The sequence below is a fragment of the Seriola lalandi genome, unplaced genomic scaffold (assembly GCF_002814215.2).
Source record: "Seriola lalandi dorsalis isolate HSWRI2012SDOR001 ecotype SW California unplaced genomic scaffold, Sedor1 jcf7180002054901, whole genome shotgun sequence".
NCBI lineage: Eukaryota > Metazoa > Chordata > Actinopteri > Carangiformes > Carangidae > Seriola > Seriola lalandi.
The window spans coordinates 7,698,436-7,720,455 of record NW_019525453.1 but is presented as its reverse complement, the minus strand read 5'-3'; the positions used below and the strand labels follow the sequence as shown (position 1 = coordinate 7,720,455).

Sequence of the window (22,020 nt, the reverse complement as noted above, 5' to 3'; positions counted from 1 at the left end):
TGGGTCTGTGCTTGGCAGGACCCTGGACTCACTCAGGACTGTTGTGGAGAGAAGCATGCAATGTAAGATGGAGGCCATCTTGGACAATACCAACAATCATCTCCACAACATTCTGGCAGGACAGAGAAGCAGCTACAGCTGCAGCAAACGTGTCATCTCACTGAGCTGCAGAACAGAGAGGTTCACGAGATCCTTTGTTCCCACTGCAATCAGGCTATACAACACCTCAGCCGAAGGATGTAGACTAATCTAATTATTTATTTATTATCAACTTTATTATTATTATTATTATTATCAACAATGAGCTAATGGACACATGAATTTCCCCTAGTGAATAAATAAAGTATCTATCTATCTAGTATCCATCATGTGAAACAGTATGCCACCTAAAGCTGTCAAAAATTCATAAACCAGAACAGCTCCTGGCAAAACAAATACATGGACTTAAATGTTTTCTTTGATTTAAGTGGGAATCCCCTTTTACATCATGTGACACCCTAAACACAAGATTGGAAGTCCAGCTTGTTTAGATGTAATGAATCATTTGAGTGTTATAACATTACTTTTCTTATGCAGTATTAAGAAAGTCACAAAAAGGTTTTTTTTTGTACTTTTGCTTTTTTTTTAACACTTCACTTCCACCTAGATCAGAGGTGTTGTCTACAGCAAATTAAATGTTTCTGTTTTTAATTCAATGGCTCATTAGCCCACTGTCATTATGGAAATCCATCATATTGGAAAAATACTGGGCTCAAGATAAAAAAAAAGGGTTTTTGTCATTCCAGATATTAGAGCATTAGAATAAGAATAGATATAAATATAGAAACTGTACAACAGTATTTAATTCAATTTATCAAGGTTAAAAATTTACTGTACATGCTGTACCAATGACCAGTGTTGAACTTGAACTAAAAGTGCAGAAATTGATTTAGTGTCCATAAACAGTGAAGGATAATGAGATTCATGTATGATGGATTGTCATAAGATAAGCTACCAAACAGTATGTAAATCAGAAATTGAATATAATTCAGTGATAATAATAATAATGATAATAATAATAATAAATCATTTACAGGGTTATTTTTCTGCAAGTACATTCACCTGCCAATACTTTTGTGTTGAAGTAGGTTTTTGAATACAGGACCTTTACTTGAAACTGAGCATTTTTATGCTGCTGCTTTGGTACTTTTACTCAAGTATCCGAATACTTCTTCCAAAACTGTCCACTGGCCTTGTATAACTGTCATGCCCTGTAATACAAATCTTGTCATACTGAGCAATACCGTATTAACAACGTGTTTTAAATGGTAAGGAACAAATACAATCATCAAAGCATGTAATGATAAAAAAAACAGTGGTGGTGTTACTATAAATGCTGCATTCAAGAACTATGTGAAAATTCTAAAATTACAACTAATTCGCAGGGATGCGTGAATGACTCAGCAAAATCATAAATACTGGGGGAAAAGTGTGATGAGATAATGATTTTAATATATAAATATGTCATAAATCTGAGCTCCTGTCTGATTTTCCAGCTACTGAGACGTTTAAGGACCAGATTGAATTCACATCACGGCCCTTAATACACTGTATTTACATGTTATTGTCTAACATCGTATGAAAATAATGCGTTATTCTGTTTTAATTCGTGGACCCTATGGATATTTGCAAATACACAGGCTGATTCCTCATAAAAGTGCTGATATCTACAGCTGTTGGTGAACTGCATTTTTCCGGATGTTTTTTTTTCTTCCTTTATGATCCTCTATGATCATAGATCCTCTATGATCCTCAGCTGCAGTATATCAGTTAATTAGATGGCTAATTTGTGTATTAAATAAACATCTGATTTGAGAATTAGCTATTTTACTTGAAAGGTGGATTTTGGACGAAACCTTGAAAGCAACATCCCGCCCGTCTTCGTTTCCTGGAAGGAGGAAACAGCCAATAACCTCTGGCAGAGAGAGCCATACAAGAAGAGGCGACCCGGCGACCGCAGCAGGCTGCCACTTCTCTGCTACCGGGCTAATATTACCGTGTTTCGGACCCTTTAACTGGGAGTTAAGACATTAACCAGATGCCTCTATGATCCAGCTAACATCACAGCGAGATATACAGTGTTCAGTTTGCACAAGGTAAGGTATTTCGTCAGTTCTAAATTAGCTAGCATGAGGTTTGCTAACTGTGGATAGCTGTCACGGTCGCGTACGCCAAACTCCATTCAGAAATGTGTCAGTTTAAGGTTGACTTGCTTCTTAGACAAAATAGCACTACTCACAACTGTGAAGCGAGTCTAAAATTGTGTAAAACGTTACTATGAGTTTCAGTTCAGACATAAGACCAAACACTATGTGAAACGTTTTTCCTTACCGTTAATGGTGTAATTTTGGAGGGCGGTGGCAGCAAGCATTTGTGAACGACTGTTAGTGAGGGTTTTCTCTTCTGTTTAAATAAATGCTGCATTAGCTATGTGTTAAGTGTACGCCGAATTAATGACTTTGCTCATACTAATGTCCTGAAAAGGTTGAGACGAATTTTGCTATGTCAAAATTGTGTAGAGATTATCATAATTTTTTTAATTGCCAATATTTTAAACGACATTTGGCGAATCTTTGTCTTCATGCTACAGCAGCTACTCCTGGCTAGCTGGTAGCTTAACATAACGGGCCACAAGTACTCCTACCTGACATTTTATACATGTATATATAAAGTCTTGATTTAAATGACGTACTTTTGGTGGGGAGATGTCACATGTATCATCTGAAAGCTAGGTTGGGTAACAGCTAGCTACCTGTCAACACCTGGGCTAGAATGACTTGCTTTGATTAAGAAAACCAGAGAGAAATTAACTTAAAACAGAACTTGGAGAAACAGTGAGATTGTTCCTAAAATGTTCCCAGTAACATTTTTTTTTTATGAATGACGGGATGTAAAATAGAAAGTAACTAGTTCTCGTGTACAGGGAGATTAGCAAAGGATTAGAGCTCCACAAGGACAAACAGACGACAATCACGCGGCATTCCTCCTTCACCAGACCGGACAGTTATCCCAAAACATCAGCCTCTTTCTCTTGGAACAACGTGCAGTGTGATATCACATCTGTCAAGTCACCTGTCTGTTAGGTTAAGCTTTTTTTTCTTTTTTTTTTTAGTAAAGATGGAGACAAAGGTTTAAATATAAAACAGGAGAGTAGTACTTAGACAGTGACTAATGTCTGTCATGTCTAAATCGGGTTCCTGTGGGAGGTTGTGTGTGTTCATTCACGCCTGATCCAATGACCTAATTATAAAAATCGAGGTTTTGTGCCCTGAAAAAAGTCACGTGCATGTGCTACCCACCAACAAATGTGGTCATTCAGATATTTCACATTATAAAAGGGTTCTCTTGTAAGTGATGGAGGAAGTATTCACATCCTTTATTTAAGTTAAAGTGATAATACAGATTGATTGATTATTGACTGAGCCTATTAGGCACAGACAAAATAACCAGAAATAGACAAAAGACAGATGCGGAGAGAAGCAAAACAGCCAAAACTATTTATGTATAATGAGGAAAATGTAATTAAAATATTTAAAGTGGTTAATGCAGAACAAATGGCCTTTGTGAGCCTTATTAGACAGTTTATTAGGTAAACCTAGACAAAACTTGTGCAGTCTAATACAACAGCCCTGCAATAATTTCTCTTTCATGATGGTTTTAATGTTCAGCTTCAGGGGTGTTTATTTCAAACTGTGGTGCTGTTGAGTTGTATTGCGTTATACAGAGAGGTGTTTCTATTATTTTGTCCACCCCATTTATATCAATGAGAGTAGGGAAAATAACCAACTGAGTGTATTATGTCATACGATTATTATACATTGAATTTGAATTTTTAGCTATTTTAAAAAAGGACTGCAACTACTGATTATTTTCTTTACGTATTCAGCAACTGATTGTTTGGTTTATAAAAATTCAGAGAAATGGCCATGACAATTACCAAAATTACCCAATTACACCATCACAGTGCTTGTTTTTTCCAGACAGATGTAAGTTAAATACATAGAGTCTATCATGTGCCATCAACAGTAATTAAGTGACTTGCTATTAATGACTTTTACAACTGTTCAAACTGTTATTTTCACCACTAATGGTTCTAAATTAATCTTGAGCTGGAACAAGTAGTAAATTAATCAATTGACACAAATTAATCTGCAAATATTTTGATAATTGATTAAGTGTTGAAGTGTTGCTTCTCAAAGTTGATGATTTTTCTGCTTTTATCCATTTTTATATCATTGTTAACTGAATGTCTTTGGGTTTGGGACTGTTGGTCAAACAAAACAAGTAATTTGAAGACACTGAGTCAACGCTCACATTCCACTTTCTTCTTTTTATAACATTAATATCTAATTTACGTGTTGATCGAGAGAGCAGATGATTTTATAATGCTCAGCAGAAATGACAAAGCTCCATTCACACAGGTCTAGTGTATTTACTGTGTAAATCTGCCTTGTCAGTAATATGTGAAGTAAAAGATCCCAAACAAAGATCTGAAGTTTCAGCTTCTTAAATGTAATTATTTGCTTATTTGACTTCGTTTTTTACTATAGTAAACTGAATATCTTTGGGTGCAGGTCTCCATTAACAGATTATCTTTGAACTCTGGGAAACTGTGATGGAATTTTCACTGGTTTGATATATTTTATAGACTCATCCATTAATCACATGGATAATCGACAGATTAATTGACAATGAAAATAGTGGTTAGTTGCAGTCTTAACCAAGATGCATGAAAAAACATACATTATACTTCTGTTTTCACAATGGTGGTCGACTTGTTTCAGACTTGTAAATTTGACTTGTGTTGGTTTCAACTCGTTTAACTATTCCCATCTTTGTAAGACACATAAAACAGGGGTTTACCCCTTGAAAATATGTCTAATACTAGTCATTTATATTTACCATTTACAATGAGATTTCCTGCTTTTTTTGTCTGGTGTCTGCATTGACATCCACTCAACTCTCTCACAATCTAATGTCGAAGGTTCCCGAATGTATACTCATAATTCCTGGACAGTTTGGTTTGTGATTATAATCTTCAGTGTGGGTACAGCGTGTTAAACTGCAGTTATTTTGTATGGAACTTTTTGGCTGTTTGGGCTTGACTGTTGCAATTACAAAGTTAACATTTCACACAGCTCAGAAAGCCATCATTTTTTAACAATAAAGAGTGGTGCAGACTAACTTAAGAGTTTCTCTCCTCACTGGATGCGAATTTTAATGGGAGTTGTTGCCCACAGTCCTCAAATGATTTTCTTCATTTGTGGTTTTTTTCATAAGCAATGAAACAAAAGCTGTCGAGCTGATGCAACACAGGATTTAGATGTACTTTTATTTTTTTTTTACTAATAATAGCTTTTTAAACATGATCATTGAAGTACTTCTAAATATGGACTTCAGTAATATATCAAATCTTTTTGTGTCTATGCTCACTAATTTATTTTTATGCTGGCTGAAACTGGTTTGGAATAAGGTTTTATATTATTTTGCAGTCATTATATTGTTAATGCTTTTTTATAACCATCTATAGTAATTTTGATGAAATTGCTTTTCTAATCAGTCATTTTAGGTGGGTGTGTTAGTGATTTTCCATCAGTGTTGTGACTCCTGTTTCTTTGGGTTAAGTAGTTTTTCTGTGTTTGACATATCAGTGGGATTTTTTAGACTTTTCCTATTGTCACATTTGGGTCATGTGTGATCAAGCAAGCTGCCATGTGACTTTTAGTGTGACATTTTTATATTTCATTATATAAAACCAAAAACATTTATATAGCAGTGAAGATTAATTACAAATCAGTTAATTTTATTAAGAATGTGATATGAGATATATCAAGGCCAGTGCTGTCTTTATTCTTTCAGTCTGTGCTAAAATACTTTGCCTCCCTTGTTTCTGCTTTTGTCTCTCAGCTGACAGTTTTTCAGCTAAAACATCTTGACAGATAGAGTTAGAAAAATATCTGCTCTTGATAAAGCCCAGAGTACAAAAGACTCTCAGTCAAATGTTTGGAGATTAAATCAACAGACTCTTCTGTGTCTCTCTCTTTTTCTGTCTCCAGTTTTAGGGACTGTACAGAGGCTGTTGTTACACTATGGTTCATTTTCATACCATTGCTTCTGTGATAAACGTGCACCATTTGCATGTATACGGAGCAGATTTAAAGTTGACACCACAACGACTGCAGTTGGCTAATTAACCTAATAGACCTGGCTCGGTGATACTTGATCGATTGCTTCAGTGTGTGCTGCTGGGCGGCACTTTGATCTCTGCAGACCTCTACTGACAGCAGCTCAGTGGTCTCAGACATTTGCTTTAGTATTACTGTAAACCTCTAAGGCCTGTTTTTTGTAGTCTGTGGAACTGCTTCCTCCTGTGCAGCATGCCTGGAGTATGCATGAAGCGTTTACTTGGCTCGGGCAGGAATGCCATCTGGGCCTGTGGCGTTTCCATCACTGAGAAAAATACTGGCCTTTTTGATTTCCTCTACTCAGGGTTTATTCCAGTCAAGAGCCTGACCGGAATTTATTTTGTTTTGTGGACTAAATGCAATAATTTAGTGTCACATACACTCCAGAGCACACAGATGCTTTCATATCTGCTGCTCAGTGATCAGTAATGATGATTAGCATCATTATCAATTATTTTTTCAATTAATTGTTCTGACTATAATATAAAGGTAAATAGTGTAAAATGCCCATTAAACTTTCCCACAGACCACAGTTACCTCTTCAAATGTCTTGTGTTGTCTGAGAAACAGTCCAAAATCCAAAGATATTTACTTGACTGTGATGTGTGAATTAATATCATATCTGAAGAAACAGCAAATATTAGACAATTTTGTTTAAAAATTAAATAAAACTAAAATTGTTATTTGATTATCAAAATAGTTGAATAATTGATTAATAGTTGTGGCTGTAGCTATGAATGCGCTCTGTATTCACTCAATTTTGTTGGTTTGCTGCCATTTTCCCAAACTAGAAGAGAAACAAACTGGGTGTTTTCAAAGGGTTCTGGCTTTGGAAAAACTCTAAAGAGACCTTTAAAGAGACAACTGCTGTGACTTTAGTAAAAGAAAAAAAAAACAATATGGTGACGGTTTACAATGCCATCTGTTATTTTACAAATGCAGGTAAGCAGTGTGAAGCTTAATTTTTATTCTCTCAGCAAGATGCTCTTAACTAATCGGATGACAGACAATAGAAGTAAAGCTGCTTTCTCTTGTGCTGCACCAGAGACAGAATTTGATTCAGAGGATTTTCCTGTTAAAAGCAAAAAAATTACCGTAAAGCACAAAAGTCAGTAGGAAAATGGTTATCAGCTCCAGTATCTGTCCAGCAGTCACTTCCTGTGTCTTCTGAAAGACACCCTCAGGATGGGGATCTAATTTTAGCAGATTAAAAAGTTTTGGATTTGAACAAAGTGAAGCTCTGTTTGTGTCTGCCTCTGCAGGAACACAGCAGATGCTTTTAGAGTGGTTGTTTAGCTGACTCTGAAACACTTTGGTGTCACTAAATGGCCCATAACTCACTGAAAGATGGAGGTGTTACAGCGAAATATGACAAACAAGATGGACCAAATTTGTGTTGAACATTAAACTAGTGGCAGCACTGTTGAACCTGTGATACATACATGTACCTGATGATCTGCAAGAGTAGCTCTCAATGTATATCTTCTCCACCATGGAAATCATTGTTATGATCTTTTCTTCATTTAGATTACACCACCGCCAGGTGTCATTCCTTCCATATAATTGCCTTAATTGATTTATTTGAGAAAATAATCGACAGATTCATCAGTTAAATTAACTGTAGCTTCAGCCCTAAACACATCATCCTCTTCCAATCCAACTGTTGTCTCATTTAATGAACGTAATCTCAAACAACAGGAAAAATCTCCAAAATATTATTTTTCTTCTCTCTTAATAACTTGAATATCCAAGTTTGACAAAGAGAGGGGATGACTTGTGCTTAGCTGGAATAACAAAACCCCTATTCACCCTGCTCCAGTATTAGCTGGGGTCACTGTGTTATTTGTAATGACTGCAAAAGTCGCCCATTTAATCCTTTGCAAATCTGCCTCGTGTGTAAAGTAGAAAAAAAAAATCCAGCGAAAATTGCCTTCCATATGCCAGAAAACACATCTGACAGTATTAGTCCTGTGTGAATCAACATATCAGGAGTTGGACTTGAATTGTATTTATTTATTGGATTTTCAGTGCTTTTTCCAGCTCTCCAGGATGAGAATTACAAATGTAGCAGTGGAAATGCTTAACAGGTCGCTGCTGTTTCACTAAACTGACAGCCTGTACAGTGTAGTTCCCTCTGTCTTTGCTCTCCTTCCGGCTTGAACTGCACCTACTGTTTTACACACAGTGGTGTGATCTGTGGATACTTGTTTAGCTTGTGGTATATGTGTGTGTCTGTCTGTGTGTGTGTACTGTGTTTGCAGCGCTGTCTAGCCAGACTCTGACCAGGACGTTGGCTCCCTCTGACATGGACTTGGACGGGTAATCTGTGAGATCAGCAAAATCTAATCTTCTTTAGTCAACGACCCGGACAGCATTATGTGTGTGGCTGGATAAGAGTCACTATGTGTGTGTTTGTACAGTAGCCATGGTTTAATCGAAGTCCCTTTTGTATAGTGTAAATGTGAGCATCTCTTTCCAGGTTATTGACAATACTGTAATGCATTGCCTCTAATTCTGAAACAGTAGCAATGATGGATATAATTGCGCTTTTTATTTGTTATCCTAAAGCTAACAGGGTCCAATTCCAGACTTTATTTCTTGGTCACGTTTTGCTAAACATATTTCATCACGTAAAAAAACAAAAAAGCCACTAAAGGAAGTGATACACTTCACTCCCTTCTGGCTTGCAGACCTGGGACTGTCAGGAGCGAGGACTATTTTCTCGAAACTAATTGTTTCTGGGAATTGTGTTGTTAAAAACACCAAAGCATTAGCATCAGCACTAATAAAGGTGGTGACAGAAATAGTTGCATCTAGCACTTGCTTTTAAAGATGGATATGCACCAGAAACCTGACAGCTGACATCTGCAGATCATCAAACAGATGGTCATAAACAAATGAGAACAACTTTTCTAATTAAATCACTGTTTTATAACAACAGTGTATGAAATGACTACATCATAGTGATGAACCTACAGAGAATTATCACGAGTTTCAGCTCATTGTTTAGCTCTCCGGCCCACAAATTTGTTATTGTAAAGAGCAGACAGACACAGTTTGTGACTGTGATCAGCTATGAGCAGCTAAAGAGCCAGATATATCCCTCAGGAGGTGGTGGAGACCAGAGAGAGAGACTATTGGACTTAAGATTTTACAGGCAGCCAGATATGAATGATAATATATCAACAGTGATAATATCAGAGTTTTAGGCTTCAACTAATGATTATTTTTACTATCAATTTATCTGCTGACTATTTTAAAAACTACATTAATCAGATGGCCGGAAAAGACCAAGAAAGCCCAGAAAGCCCTGAAAAATGCCTGTTTACAATGTCTTCAGATGTCTTGTGTGGTAAGGCCTTTGGTTTTCTGTTGGTCAGAGAAAGCGAGACGTTTGAGGACATCACCTTAAGTTTCCAGGATATTGTGTTGGCCTATTTAACAGTTTTGGTGCACACCTGCAGCTAACCTGGTAGAGCACGTACCATATATCAAGTCTGAGCAGCCTGGGTTTGAATCTGACTCAGGGCCCTTTGCTGAGTGTCATCTCCTGTTTCTCTTCACTGACTGTCAAATAAAAGCAAAAATGTCATTCAAAAAAACATTTTATAGACCAAACGATTTAAAGCAAACCCAAACAAATTGAGAATAAAATCTGCAGCGTAATCATTAGTTGCAGCCCTAATAATCTGTATACAACACCATGAACAATAAAGCTTTGTGCGATTTATTAAAGTCTTGCTCATGATGCTGTTCAGTCATTTCTACAGGCTGATTAACCCCCCCTCTACCACTGCAGGACAATTGGTTTATATGGGAATTACCATGGTAATCCTGGTCTTTGTTAAGAGGAGCAGGGATAGAGACAATAGAGATGTTCCTTTGTACTTACTAGAAGAACAATTAGACTAGACTCATGTTTCATTTCACTTTATTAAGAATCACAAAAAAATTATTTTTTAAAGTCTGAGGTGTTGGCAGCAATCAGGAACCATACGTACATTTTTTTAGTTGAATATTTAAAGGGAAATTGAAATATAATGAACTGTGTTGCTTTATGTAATGGTCTGTTATAGGGCTGCAAGTAAAGTCATTTTCATTGATTAAGCTGCCAGTTGTTTTCTTCTTCTTGACTCTTGATGTGCATCTTAAAGAGAGTGAGAGGGAGAAAGGGGAAGAGTTCAGTAACTGAAAAATATTCACATTGTTGTGTTGCTCTTTTGTAATGCTGTATTTATTTTATTTTTTTGCTACATCCTACTTTTATGACTTCAGACACTACTTGTAGAAACTTCCTGTGAGTGCTGATTTCTGTCTTTTTGTTTTTCCCTTTTATGTGCAACATTCTGGCCTGAAGCATGAGTTAATATCCCTCATTTGCCATCACAGCACTGTCTGTGTCTGAAACCCTGTCCTCTGTACTTTGACTCTTGAAATCTACATAAACTACTGCAGGCTGCTCCTTCGGTAAACAACAGTGGTGGGAGGTTACAACAAACTGCTTAGAGTTTGATGTTTTAATCTTAGGCTCTTGCAACTTGCTGCAACATATGATCTCTAAAGCCTCAGCAACATTTAATAGCATGCATCATAATCTTTTAATGATATTTGATTAGGACATTTTTTTTAATTTCTCCTCATGAACAGAGGTGAGCCATGGCTGACCCGAACTCCACCCGCCCCCAAAGGAAGATGTCCACCGCTGGGGAGAGTGTGTACAAGGTGCTAGGGCTGGAGAAAGGAGCGTCAGCCGAGGACATCAAGAAAGCATACAGGTGAGTGTTGATGCTGTAATGTAAATTATTCCTCAACTTTTTCAGCTGCCTCAGTTGACAGGATTAGTCTCTCCAGAGTAGTCTGGGTAATCGCACTCTAATTATTACTTTGGGTATTTCCTAAATCCTTGGCCTGAATAATCCTGTTCCTGTTTGTGTTGGCAAATATTCCCTCATAAGTGGCCACATTGCTCAAGTTCTGATTAGAGACATTCCTCCACCAGGAGTGTTACCAAAGAGCAAATTTCTCCCTGTGCAAGCAGACATGAAAGCATATGCTAATAAGCAACTGATGATTATTTTCTTTATCTAATTATCCTTTTCTTTCAGTTGAGAAATTAGTTGAGTAGGCTGTAAAGTTGGATAAAAATGCCCTTCAAGAGTTTCCAGAATCAAAACTGACATCTTCACTTTACTCGATTTGATCAACTAACAGTTCAAAACTTAATGACATTAAAGTTTTAATGATATGTAACAGACAAAAGCAGCCAAACATTTATATTTTAGAAACTGACACCAGAAAATATTTGGCGTATAAATGAGTTAAGTTATTACATCATGAAACTAGGGCTGCAAACAATGATTATTTTCATTTTCAGTTAATCTGGTGATTATTTCCTCGATCAGCGAGTCACTTTTTTTTTGGTCTGCAAAGTATCACAAAATTGTAAAATTGGCCATCAGAATTTCTTAAGATCCTTCTGATGGAGACTGCTGTTACATGAGGCAAAGAAAAGTAACAAATCTTCACAACTGAGAAGCTGAAAGTTGGTAATCTTTCGCTTTTTTTGTCTCAAAAATGACAAATTATAATGCTGATTATTTGTCTTCAATCAACTTATCGTTTTAAGGTCCAGGTTTAAAATTAGAAACTCATCCTTAACACATTATAAAGAAGATGGAGTCTGTTATTAGAGCTTTAATAAACTTGATGTTATGGATTTGATCTGGTGGAGGAACTTTGCAGTATCTCACTGTTTTTTTGTTTTGTTTTTTTTTTCACCCACATGTTCTCCTGTTTTATCTTCCTGAAAACCAAAGATCTGCTGAAACTCATCAGCTCATTTATATCAGGGCTAGAAACATCTCTATAGGCTTCAGTTTACCAATAAATTACACACATAACACCTTTTTAATTTTGTGCCATGTTTGCATTTGCTTGTTTTAAATGTCTGTTATCTCTGCAGCACTTCTTTATGGTGTTATGACTTATTTAAATATTTGTATTTATTCAAATGTGTTTTTATTGTCTTGTAATGCTGTATTCATGTCATCTTAATCTTCTATCTTTAATGTATTTCCATGCCTGTGTAAATGACTTTGAATTACCTTGTGTCTGAATTGTGCTAAATAAATAAACGTGTCTTGAATAGACATTAACAACGACTTTGGTAAACTGTTAGTTACTTGCTTTTCATCAACAAACTAAAGATAAAAAGACCAGATTTGGCCCTGAAACCTGATCATGTCTCCTGATTTTCCTCTGCTTCACTTTGCATCATCTGATTTTCTGTCTGCTTCTTGTTGTCTCTCCTGACAGAAAACTAGCCCTGAAGTATCACCCGGACAAGAACCCAGACAACCCGGAGGCAGCGGAAAAGTTTAAGGAGATCAACAACGCCAACTCTATTTTAAATGATGAGACCAAGAGGAAGATTTATGATGAGTATGGCTCCATGGGCCTGTATGTGTCCGAACAGTTTGGAGAGGAAAGTGTCAAATACTACTTCCTCATGTCCAAATGGTGGTTTAAGGTGAGTGTTTTAGTTTTGTCTGTAATCTGTCGGTTTTTAAAAGCTCTCACAGATTAAGCTGCACATAGCTTTATGCTAATTGCATTTGACCATTTTGAGAGCTTCAGTTGGCTCATATTTTATTACAGTCACTTCAGGCTGAGGGGTTTTCATGAATTGCAAATGTTTCTAAAGTAAAAACAGTTGTTTTACTATTACCAAAATTATCAAGATACTTATTATATTTTTCTATTTGCTCAACTTTGATTTGGATTTATTCAACTGGAGCTAACACAATAAAAGCGTAAAATTGTATGATCAAATGCAATCCAAATACAACATGTTCCGCCTTTGTGAAGCTTAAAATATTAGTTTTTGTTAAGAAACCATTGTTAAGTGATCTTTTATAGTTTTATATGTTTTATTAGTGTCATTTGCGAACTCCTGCACATAAAGGAGCTTTTTCTTTTTCTCTAAAATCAGTTTTACTAAATTATAAAGTGAAAAAATTCCATGGATAATTTTTCGATGTCAGAATGGGACTCCATTAGGTTTATCTTCACTCACATTCTGCGTCACATAAAGATCTCACACATGCATCAGCCCTAAAAGTGACAGGGCAATTTACTGTGCAAAATTGATTGTACTGTACTTCTAATCTTTTAAGCCCCTTGAGAAAATTAGTTATATTGAGCTATATAAATAAAATCTGACTTGACTTGATTAATCTATTTTACAAGACTAAATCAAATCCTCAGTGTTTATAATTGTAATTTTCCCAGTGTCAGTGATTTAGAGATAAAGACAGTTCTATTAGATATGTGTCTGCTGTCACATGGCTCAAAACTGTTATAAATTGCAGGGTCTGGTACTGTGCTGCACACTGTTCACCTGCTGCTGCTGTTGCTGCTGCTGCTGTTTCTGCTGTGGGAAGTGTAAACCACCGGACGACGACGAAAGCTACCACTATGTCGACCCCGAAGACCTGGAGGCTCAAATCAAAGCAGAGCAGGACGGAGGTGAGAGGTGTTTGATTCACGCAGGTCAACAGAGCTTTAATGTTGTAATTAATCATTTTCTTCGTGGTTGATTGTTCATCAGTTACTGTACACGTAGAAAATGTTCCACAAGGCAACACATTAATCACCTCCTCTTATCTGAATAATGGATTTAATGCACCTTCTTCTTGGTCCATCAAAATGATACAGTTGTAGTCAGGTAGACTTATACCTGACTAAAATAATACATTTCTTAATTAAATATAAACACTATTTTGTGTAATTCTGTCATTAATTATTAATAATTAGCTACTTTGTGCCATGACATTGTTTGTGGTTGCTGTTAAAGAAAAAGTGTAATAACACTGTGGCTATAACAAACAACTGTTACTTCACTTGTATTGTAAGTATCCTGTGTTGAGGCCATCTATAGCATATTTTTCTGAAAACAAGTTTAGTTTATTTATTTCTTTGATAGGGACAGTGCAAATTAAAGGGATAGTTATGAGAGGTAGTCATATATAGTCGGTACATTACCTGCAGTAGATTCTAATCAGCACGCTCCCAGTTAGGAAAGCCGGCTGGGGGACCAGCAGACTAGCTATGTGTTGCTGTGCACAGGGCCACCAGGAAAAACGGGTTTAAGACACTTTTAAAATTGGCCACCGATGTTGTTGGTTTTCTTCTTCCCGTCTGGTGTTTGTTTAATGGAGATGTTTGTGTTTATAGCAAGACAAGTACAAGTTTTCGCATAAAAAAAGATTCTCAGGACTGAAACTGAGTGCAGTATCAGTCTGTTAAAATCTCTAAGCCCTTGTGAAAGACAGGAAGCATAATAGACTCATAGCACAGACTTGTTTTTATAATTTCCTTTCTTGTGTGGTTGTAACAAACGTTAATAATACTTGAGCAGAGCAGCTTCACCAGTCTCATCCTTTGAGATGTCGTCTCCTGTAGCTGATGACTCACTGTGGGTAATAAAATATCTGTTTGTTTTTTTTCTACAGTGACATTAGTGATAACCGTTTATCTGAGGTTAGATGATGCTGTAATACAAGAAAATCTTCTATAATTCTACAGTTTTATCTTAAATTTTGAGACGTTGGAATTCATCATTCCCCCTGTACTTAAGTGAATCATAGTCTTTTCTGTATTTACCTGAAGATGAATGTGTCCAAACTTTTCTTATTTTCTCACTTGTCATAGTTTAATCATTTTTCTCTTTTGGCATTTTGCCTTTTATTCTTTAGCTGATAGCGGAGACAGGCAGGAAATATGGGGAAAAAGAGGAAGCAGGATGATGAGGATGTTTCTGTTGCGTGTAACGTGGTGTATGTGTTAGACCAGTGGAGGAGGCCTGAGGAACATCAGTGTCAACAACACTGGAGGCCATGAAACTCAGTTATGATGCAGTTTTACCTCCTGCTTCCTTGTGAAGTGAAATGATGTAACTTTTACAGAACACAGTCACAGCAGTGACTATTCTACAGCTTTGCTAATATTAGCTAACATTAGCCACCATAAGCTAGTAAAGGTGCATTTTACTGCTTTTGAATTCAACTTTTCATGTGTGAGAAAAAGATTATTTCCTCTTCAAAAGTCACATAGCTTCACCTTAAATCTCTTAATATCTCAGTAGTTTCATGTCTATTAAAGTTGAAAATGCATCTGGAGGGGAAAAAAGGTGTTAAATGAAAAACTAAAGCCCATGAGGTTCTCATTCTGCAGGATTCTTGTTTTCATGCTCCAACCCAACAGGTAACACAGTAATCATAGGCCAGCCCACATCTAATCTTGGCCCAGAAAACCCAGAAGGCCAGACTCAGCCCATCCCCCTGCCCATGCCCATGCCAATGCCTCCACCTGAGCCCCAGGCACCGACCTCAGCCAACCCAGCAGGGGAAGAAAACCCTGGAGAGACCTTACCAGAGTCGAAATGACTCGTAAGAGCCACATCGTCCAGTTTTGTGTGTCGCATTGTCGTCCGTCCGTTTAGTCTTGTATGAGAAATCGTCTTCCTCCTTGATGCTGCCTGTCAGCTGCCCACCCAGCAGCACGTCACTCATGTTCTGCTTCTTCACTCATCCATAACAAAGCAGCCACGCTGCTAACCAAGTCATGCTTATTCATTGCTGAACTGCGTTCATCATGTTGCTCACGTTGTCTTGTACCTGCATGTCTCCTAACACTGTCCACTGCTTGTTGTCACCGTCACATTTAAGCCCCTGCCCTGTCAGGAAACGAGCATGGCTGAATTAATTCCTGTAGCTTCTTGTGTGTTGTATTGTTGTTGTTTTATTATTATTATTATTATTATTATTATTATAGGGCATCATTTCGGACTTAGTCCTTGTGTTTGATGCTTCCACAGTCTGACCAACAGGGGAAACCAGAAGAAGCTAGTGAGATGAAACGTATAGTTTTCATTCAGGCAGAATTTTATTGAAATGAAAATTAAGTTTGCATAGCTCGGCACATTCATTTGACTTCATATCCTTATTCTTATTAAATGAATTTGCTGTTTTTTATTTTCTAATTTTGCAAGTTTTGTGTTTAAATATTTTAGCTGTGTTTATCAAGAGCAGTCAGGTTTTTCACTGTTTTAATTTTGGTAAAAATATTCTTTAAATCAAATCCAGGCCTGAAATCCTTGAAAACTTTAATCTGGCTGTCTGAAACCTGCAGATGTCCATTTGGAGATATTAGATGTAAACGTGCTACACATACTCCGTTTCTTTAGTATTGTTATACATATATATGTCCTCTCCTCCCACAGGAAAGTGATGGTGTAGATGAGCCTCAACAAGCAGAAGCAGGTAGGTAAAACACTGTTATTTTTTAATTCTGGCCATATATAAGAGTCAAACACCTTTTAATTTAAATGCTTTCATTAAATATCCTTGATCATATTGTACATACATAAGAAAATTTGAATTTCTACACATATTTGAGGGAGTTGAAACTGTGTGATTAGGGAACACAGAAAATACCAGACACAGACATTTTACTTTATAGTGGAATAATCTTCGTTTCTGAGGAGTTGGATGGTTTATAGAAAACTTGTGTTTTAGAAGGGACAAAATACTGGCGAAGTTTATCTGTAGAGTTTGGGGCAGAGGGCAAAGTTCTGTGTTTGCCATGTTGCTATTTGTTCAGCTTAAATGTTAAACCACTGCAACAGTAATTCCATCATCTTGTAAGTCTGTGTGGGATCGACACATGTTTGTGTGACAATAAAAAAAAACAATCAGAAGTAGCAGTGGCTGGACACAGTCACAATTCAGAGTCAATTTCAGCATCATGTGATCACTGTTGAATGTTTGATCTCTTCTTCTCCCCCTTTAGCCTTTCAAGTCCTCATTACGACCCAGCCACATTTGACTGCTGCCAGAGATCCAGAGACCCAGAGACCAGCCAGCCCAGGCCCACGCCGAAATCCTCCCCCCTCAACCTTCTTCATCTACCCACTGGACATCACCTGTAAGGTGGGCACTTAGAGGCTCTTTTCCCCCTCCATGGACCTCACAGTATGGAGGAGTATTCATGTAAATTAAACTATGAGCTGGGCTCTGGCAACGCTCAGACCCTCATCGAAAAATTAATGTCATCTAGTAAATACAAGGCAACCAGCCTCTCTCCTTCCAGCTTGCCATAGTCCAACCTGGGCTGGATGTGACCTTGGTAGTGGCCCAGTTATCCAGGGCTTGGCAACAAGTTACTAATCTGTTCTGGTCGTCCCATTCCAACCAGTAAGGATGTGACACTGGGCAGGAAGATGGCAAAAACGGGGGAACATGAGGGCAAAAAAAACAAAAAAACATGATGGAAAGTTACCAATCCAGGCAAGGACTGGAGTTCTCTTTATCTCTCTCTCAGTCCCATCCCTCCCTGTGTCCTTCTGATGTGGACTCTGTTTGTGACCAGCAGGAGTTTTTCTTTTTTCTTTTTTCTTTTATTACATTTCTCCCCCTTTAACTTGTTTTGGAGTTTCCCTCCAAAAAAAGGCACCAAGGTTGATGGTAAAGTAACTCCATTATGGAATTGGATGACGCCTGTGATGTGTAGAAATCATCAGAAGCCAGCAGCGAAACAGAAACCACGCGTTCAGACCGTCGATGACGATGTGGAATACCAATATTTTTTCTCCTCTTCTTCCTCCCGTCTTCTTTCAAGGAACAGTCGCCTTCAGTTCAATTTTGCATCACTGCCCGCTCACATTCATTCATGCACCAAAACTCTTGATGCCAAGTGTGGTGGTAACAAAAGAATTCTTCAAAGGATGGAGGGTCAATACTACATTTCATTTCAAACAAATGCACAATCTGAGAGATGCGACAGAGCAGAGGAGCCTGCAGTGACTGATGTTCACAGATTGTCTTGTTTAAATGTCTGAGCCAAAACCTGGGGGCAGAAGATTTAGATCAGGACTAGAGTCGAGGATTACGTCCCCAATGTGCATGCATTTTTTTTTTTTTTCTTTTTTCTTTTTTGTCCGGATGCATGCCTCCAACTGTACAGCACTGGAATACATATCCCAGAACTACAGACATGCAAACTCTGGTTACACACATCCTGTATACAAACACACACTTGTACCAGCCCGTATGTCATTGTGTGCCATCCTCGGCAAAAAAAAGAAAATATAACCCCGCCCCCTTCCGGCATAATCTATATCTTTAAATGGACGACAACAGATGCCATAAAATGGAAAATAAATGAAGCGCTGAAGCTATAACTAGAAAAGACTTTTAATTAATGTTTCGTCAGACCTACATGACTGCGCTCATTCTTTTGTTGTTTGGTAGACCAAAGCTTGCAGCTCCATGTAGCCAGCCAGCCCATGGTGAGACAGGTGGAACGCCATTTCCTCCATAAGCTACAGTTCAGTTTGTCAAAGTTGTTTGTATAATATGCATTTAGGTCTATGCACCTCGTGACGTGAGTCTGTTGCCATTTTTTTTTCAGTCTCAGTTCAGTGAAGTGTAAATCTTCTTTTGTTCCTGTTTTTGCTTCCAGAAAAAAACAACACAAACCATCAACTTTTAAGTTACTTGATAATAAATAACCTCAGGTCCAGATTCACTAAGACTGCATTACAAGGGCAAGCTATAATTTGATTGCATTGAGGTTTTTGGGTTTTTCGTTTAATTCGCAGGATGTTTTTTTTTTTTTTTTCTTTTCCAATTTATTTGTGGCTCTTGAACAGAGCACAGAGCAATCGACCATCTTTATTGCAGATTTTAGGCACTCGCATTAAGTCCTGCATCTTTTCACTCAAATGTGTTGAATTTCCAGGATAGAAAACCCTCTCCTCAATGTGACAGTGCTGTGCCTTGAACAATAATCGCAGCAGTGAACGAACAACATTTTGATGTCACCTGTGCACCTGTTTTGTAGCTGTTGCTGTCTTGTTTAGCGTGATGTCACCCATAAATATTAAATATAATGTGGAAAGGATAATCAGATTACATTTGTTGGTGATAAGCATGGTTCCCTCATTTGCTGATTGTGGTCAGTTGTTGTTGCTCCTCCCTGTGCAAAACCTTTAGTGAATCTGGATCAGTGTTGGTGCTTCAGCTCCTTGAACTGCACAGTGATCACAGCCACAACAGATCTTCATTAGAGTTTTATAAATCTGGTCTCAAACTAACATTTTCTCTTTTTTATTTAAATCCCATTTTCTCTACACTGGGTGTGTTCACTCAAGGTTTAAGTTGGTTTTATTTGACATTTTCTCTTTTGGATTTGGGTCTGATTATTAGAGAGGAGCGTTCACTCATCAGTCATGGGTAATTGGTCAAATGCTCAACTTTAGGGCTGCAGCTAATGATTATTACCAGCTGTGTGTGTGTGTGTGTGTGTGTGTGTGTGTGTGTGAGATCATGTGATCCTGGAGAAACCTTATGTAGCGTGATCTACTACAGAGGAGGTTTTGAGTACTTTGGTAGGTGTTTATATGTCTGTCTGTCCGTGGACAAATTTCATCAGCGCAACGTCATAAAACTTTACAGGTGTGTAGTCGAGATCAAAATGAAGGCCGAGTTTGAAGATGGGTGTGGCCCAACCCATGAGTCCTAAGTATTCATGTAATAATGTGGTTATAAAACTACTCATGGGTCAGAGCGTCAACATGTTGACAGCAGCTGTTGTGATTCCATCACAACATGGTTTTCTTTATCTATTGTTACTGTCTACAAAATGTAAACAAAGTCACAGTTTACCAGAGCAAAGAGATTCAGCAAAGAAACGCACATTTTTATACTTTGGTTTTAATATGGAACAAACAAACAAGATATAACACGCTTCCTTTAGCTTCATGTATAGACATGAGAGTACAAGCAAGAAAGCAAATATAGAAAACAAGTATATTTGCCAAAATGTGTAACTGTTCCTTTAATTGGGCTCATTTGAAAAGAAAAAACATGTATAGTTTTTAAGATATTTGATAAAACAATTTGTCCCAGGAACATTTGCATTATTATGTCTCTATTAATTCTATCAAACCTGAGTTATTGTCCAGGGAGGAGTTTGTTCCCAGTTGGTAAATTTTTGTTATATATATATATATATATATTATGAAATATTTTTCCTCTTTAATGAAAGGGTGAAATTTAAAGGTTCATTCTTTGTTTTTCTCCCGTGATAAATTAAGTCCATTAAATGCACTGTTACACTTCAGTTAACGCTGCTTCAGTATTTCCTGATGAACTGCAGTAAACTAATGTAATGTCATTTTTTTTTAAATTACAAACTCCACTTTGTCCTGGCTCTGTGTTTGATGGATCACATATCTGCTTGTCTGCAAACTTGAAGGTCATTAATTCATCTTTTTTGCCATCAATAGCCAAAATATAATTTCAAGAGCGTCTCATAACATTTCAGGTCTTTTGATTTTTGTCTAACTTCAGATCCTCTCACATCAAATCACTTCAGTATAAAAGCAACAAGGTCATGGAGCACTGACAGGAGATGTGTTATTTATTATTTTTTTAATTGTTGTAAATAAATTAAAATAAAACGGCAAAATAACTGACAAAATTCCTTTTTGTTGATGGACATGTTTTATGAATTATTGTCTATTTTAACAGTGTACATGCATTTTTATTAACTTTTTTTTAATTTACTGTATATCTTATAAAAATACCATAACTGAAATCTAATATTACTAAAAGTGATGGAGGTCAACTTGTTGATCAACCTAGGTTTTAAATGATGAGCGCAGACTCTACGTTCATGTGTGGCTACTTTAAATCAGGCTCCATGCTTACCTCTTAGTATACACTGTGTCAAATACAAACACCATGCTAATGCTTATGCTAAAAACAGCTATCGTGGAGCTAACGTTCTTCCAGGGAAAGATGGATGACTGTCCAGTGGTACAATCTTTTCAAGAGTGTCAAGAAACTTAAATTGAATTGAACGTAAGAGTAGAACAACATGATTTTATTATTGTAGATGATTTTCTTTTCTTTTTTTTTCTTTTGGGCGTGTCACTCACTGTTGTAGTTCCCTGTGAACGATCTGTAAATGAGTTATTATGAAATTCAACCAAATAAAAAAAAAACGGGGATTTTATAACCACCTGTCTGTTATTGTGTCTGTATTTGTTCTGGCTTGTAAAATGAACATCAGCTTTATTGGCCAAGTGTGTTTGTTCATGTGACGAATTTTCCTCTGGTTATAACGATAAGATAAGATAAGATATTCCTTTGAGTCCCACAGTGGAGACGTTTCCTGCATCACAGCAGCAAAGTGGACAATACAAAGAAAGAAAAACAGACTGCCAAATGACAGGAACCAAATACTAAAAGAAGATAAATAATAAATAATAGAATAGAATAAATTAAATAAAGATCCGTGTCAATGAGCATTGCTCCTGTGCCAAGATAATCCGTCCACCTGACAGGTGTATGACATATCAACATGATTACTGCACAGGTGTGTCCTGCGCTTAAAAAACCATAGATCTTTTATTTCAACTCATGAAAAATGGGAGTAAAAACAAAATTGTTGCATTTATATTTTTGTTCAGTGCATATTTTTATGCACTTTACTTTTTTTAAATTTTTTTTACAACTTATTAAACAAGGTGCTGCTGTTTTTAACTTAAACAGAAGAAAATTGTGGATTTGTTGGGGACTATTTTCAATGGTGGATTAGTACACGTGTTGCTCTAGTGTGTATTTATGGAAGCATGACAATTTGTGTGAGATTGAGTTGAAATAAACAACAGTGCTTCTGTTTATTGTAATGAAGGAACATGTTTGGTTTTGGTCTTTTTAATGGAATT

At 37.0% G+C, this 22,020-nt stretch overlaps 1 protein-coding gene across 2 annotated transcripts; it reads left to right on the top strand.

The window, feature by feature from the left end:
* Window positions 1–1,952: 1,952 nt before the first annotated feature.
* On the top strand, window positions 1,953–21,311 carry dnajc5ga (DnaJ (Hsp40) homolog, subfamily C, member 5 gamma a). Of its 2 annotated transcripts, none has more exons than XM_023430237.2 (7): window positions 1,953–2,135; window positions 10,872–10,999; window positions 12,540–12,753; window positions 13,595–13,751; window positions 15,489–15,673; window positions 16,507–16,546; window positions 17,076–21,311. In XM_023430237.2, the coding sequence occupies exons 2-5, from the start codon at window positions 10,881–10,883 to the stop codon at window positions 15,668–15,670; spliced, it is 672 nt and encodes a 223-aa protein (XP_023286005.1). In that variant the 5' UTR covers window positions 1,953–2,135; window positions 10,872–10,880; the 3' UTR covers window positions 15,671–15,673; window positions 16,507–16,546; window positions 17,076–21,311. The 2 variants fall into 2 exon arrangements, with proteins under 2 accessions (XP_023286005.1, XP_087036501.1); XM_087180375.1 differs by lacking the exon at window positions 1,953–2,135 and adding an exon at window positions 8,493–10,691.
* The last annotated feature ends 709 nt before the right edge of the window (window positions 21,312–22,020 follow it).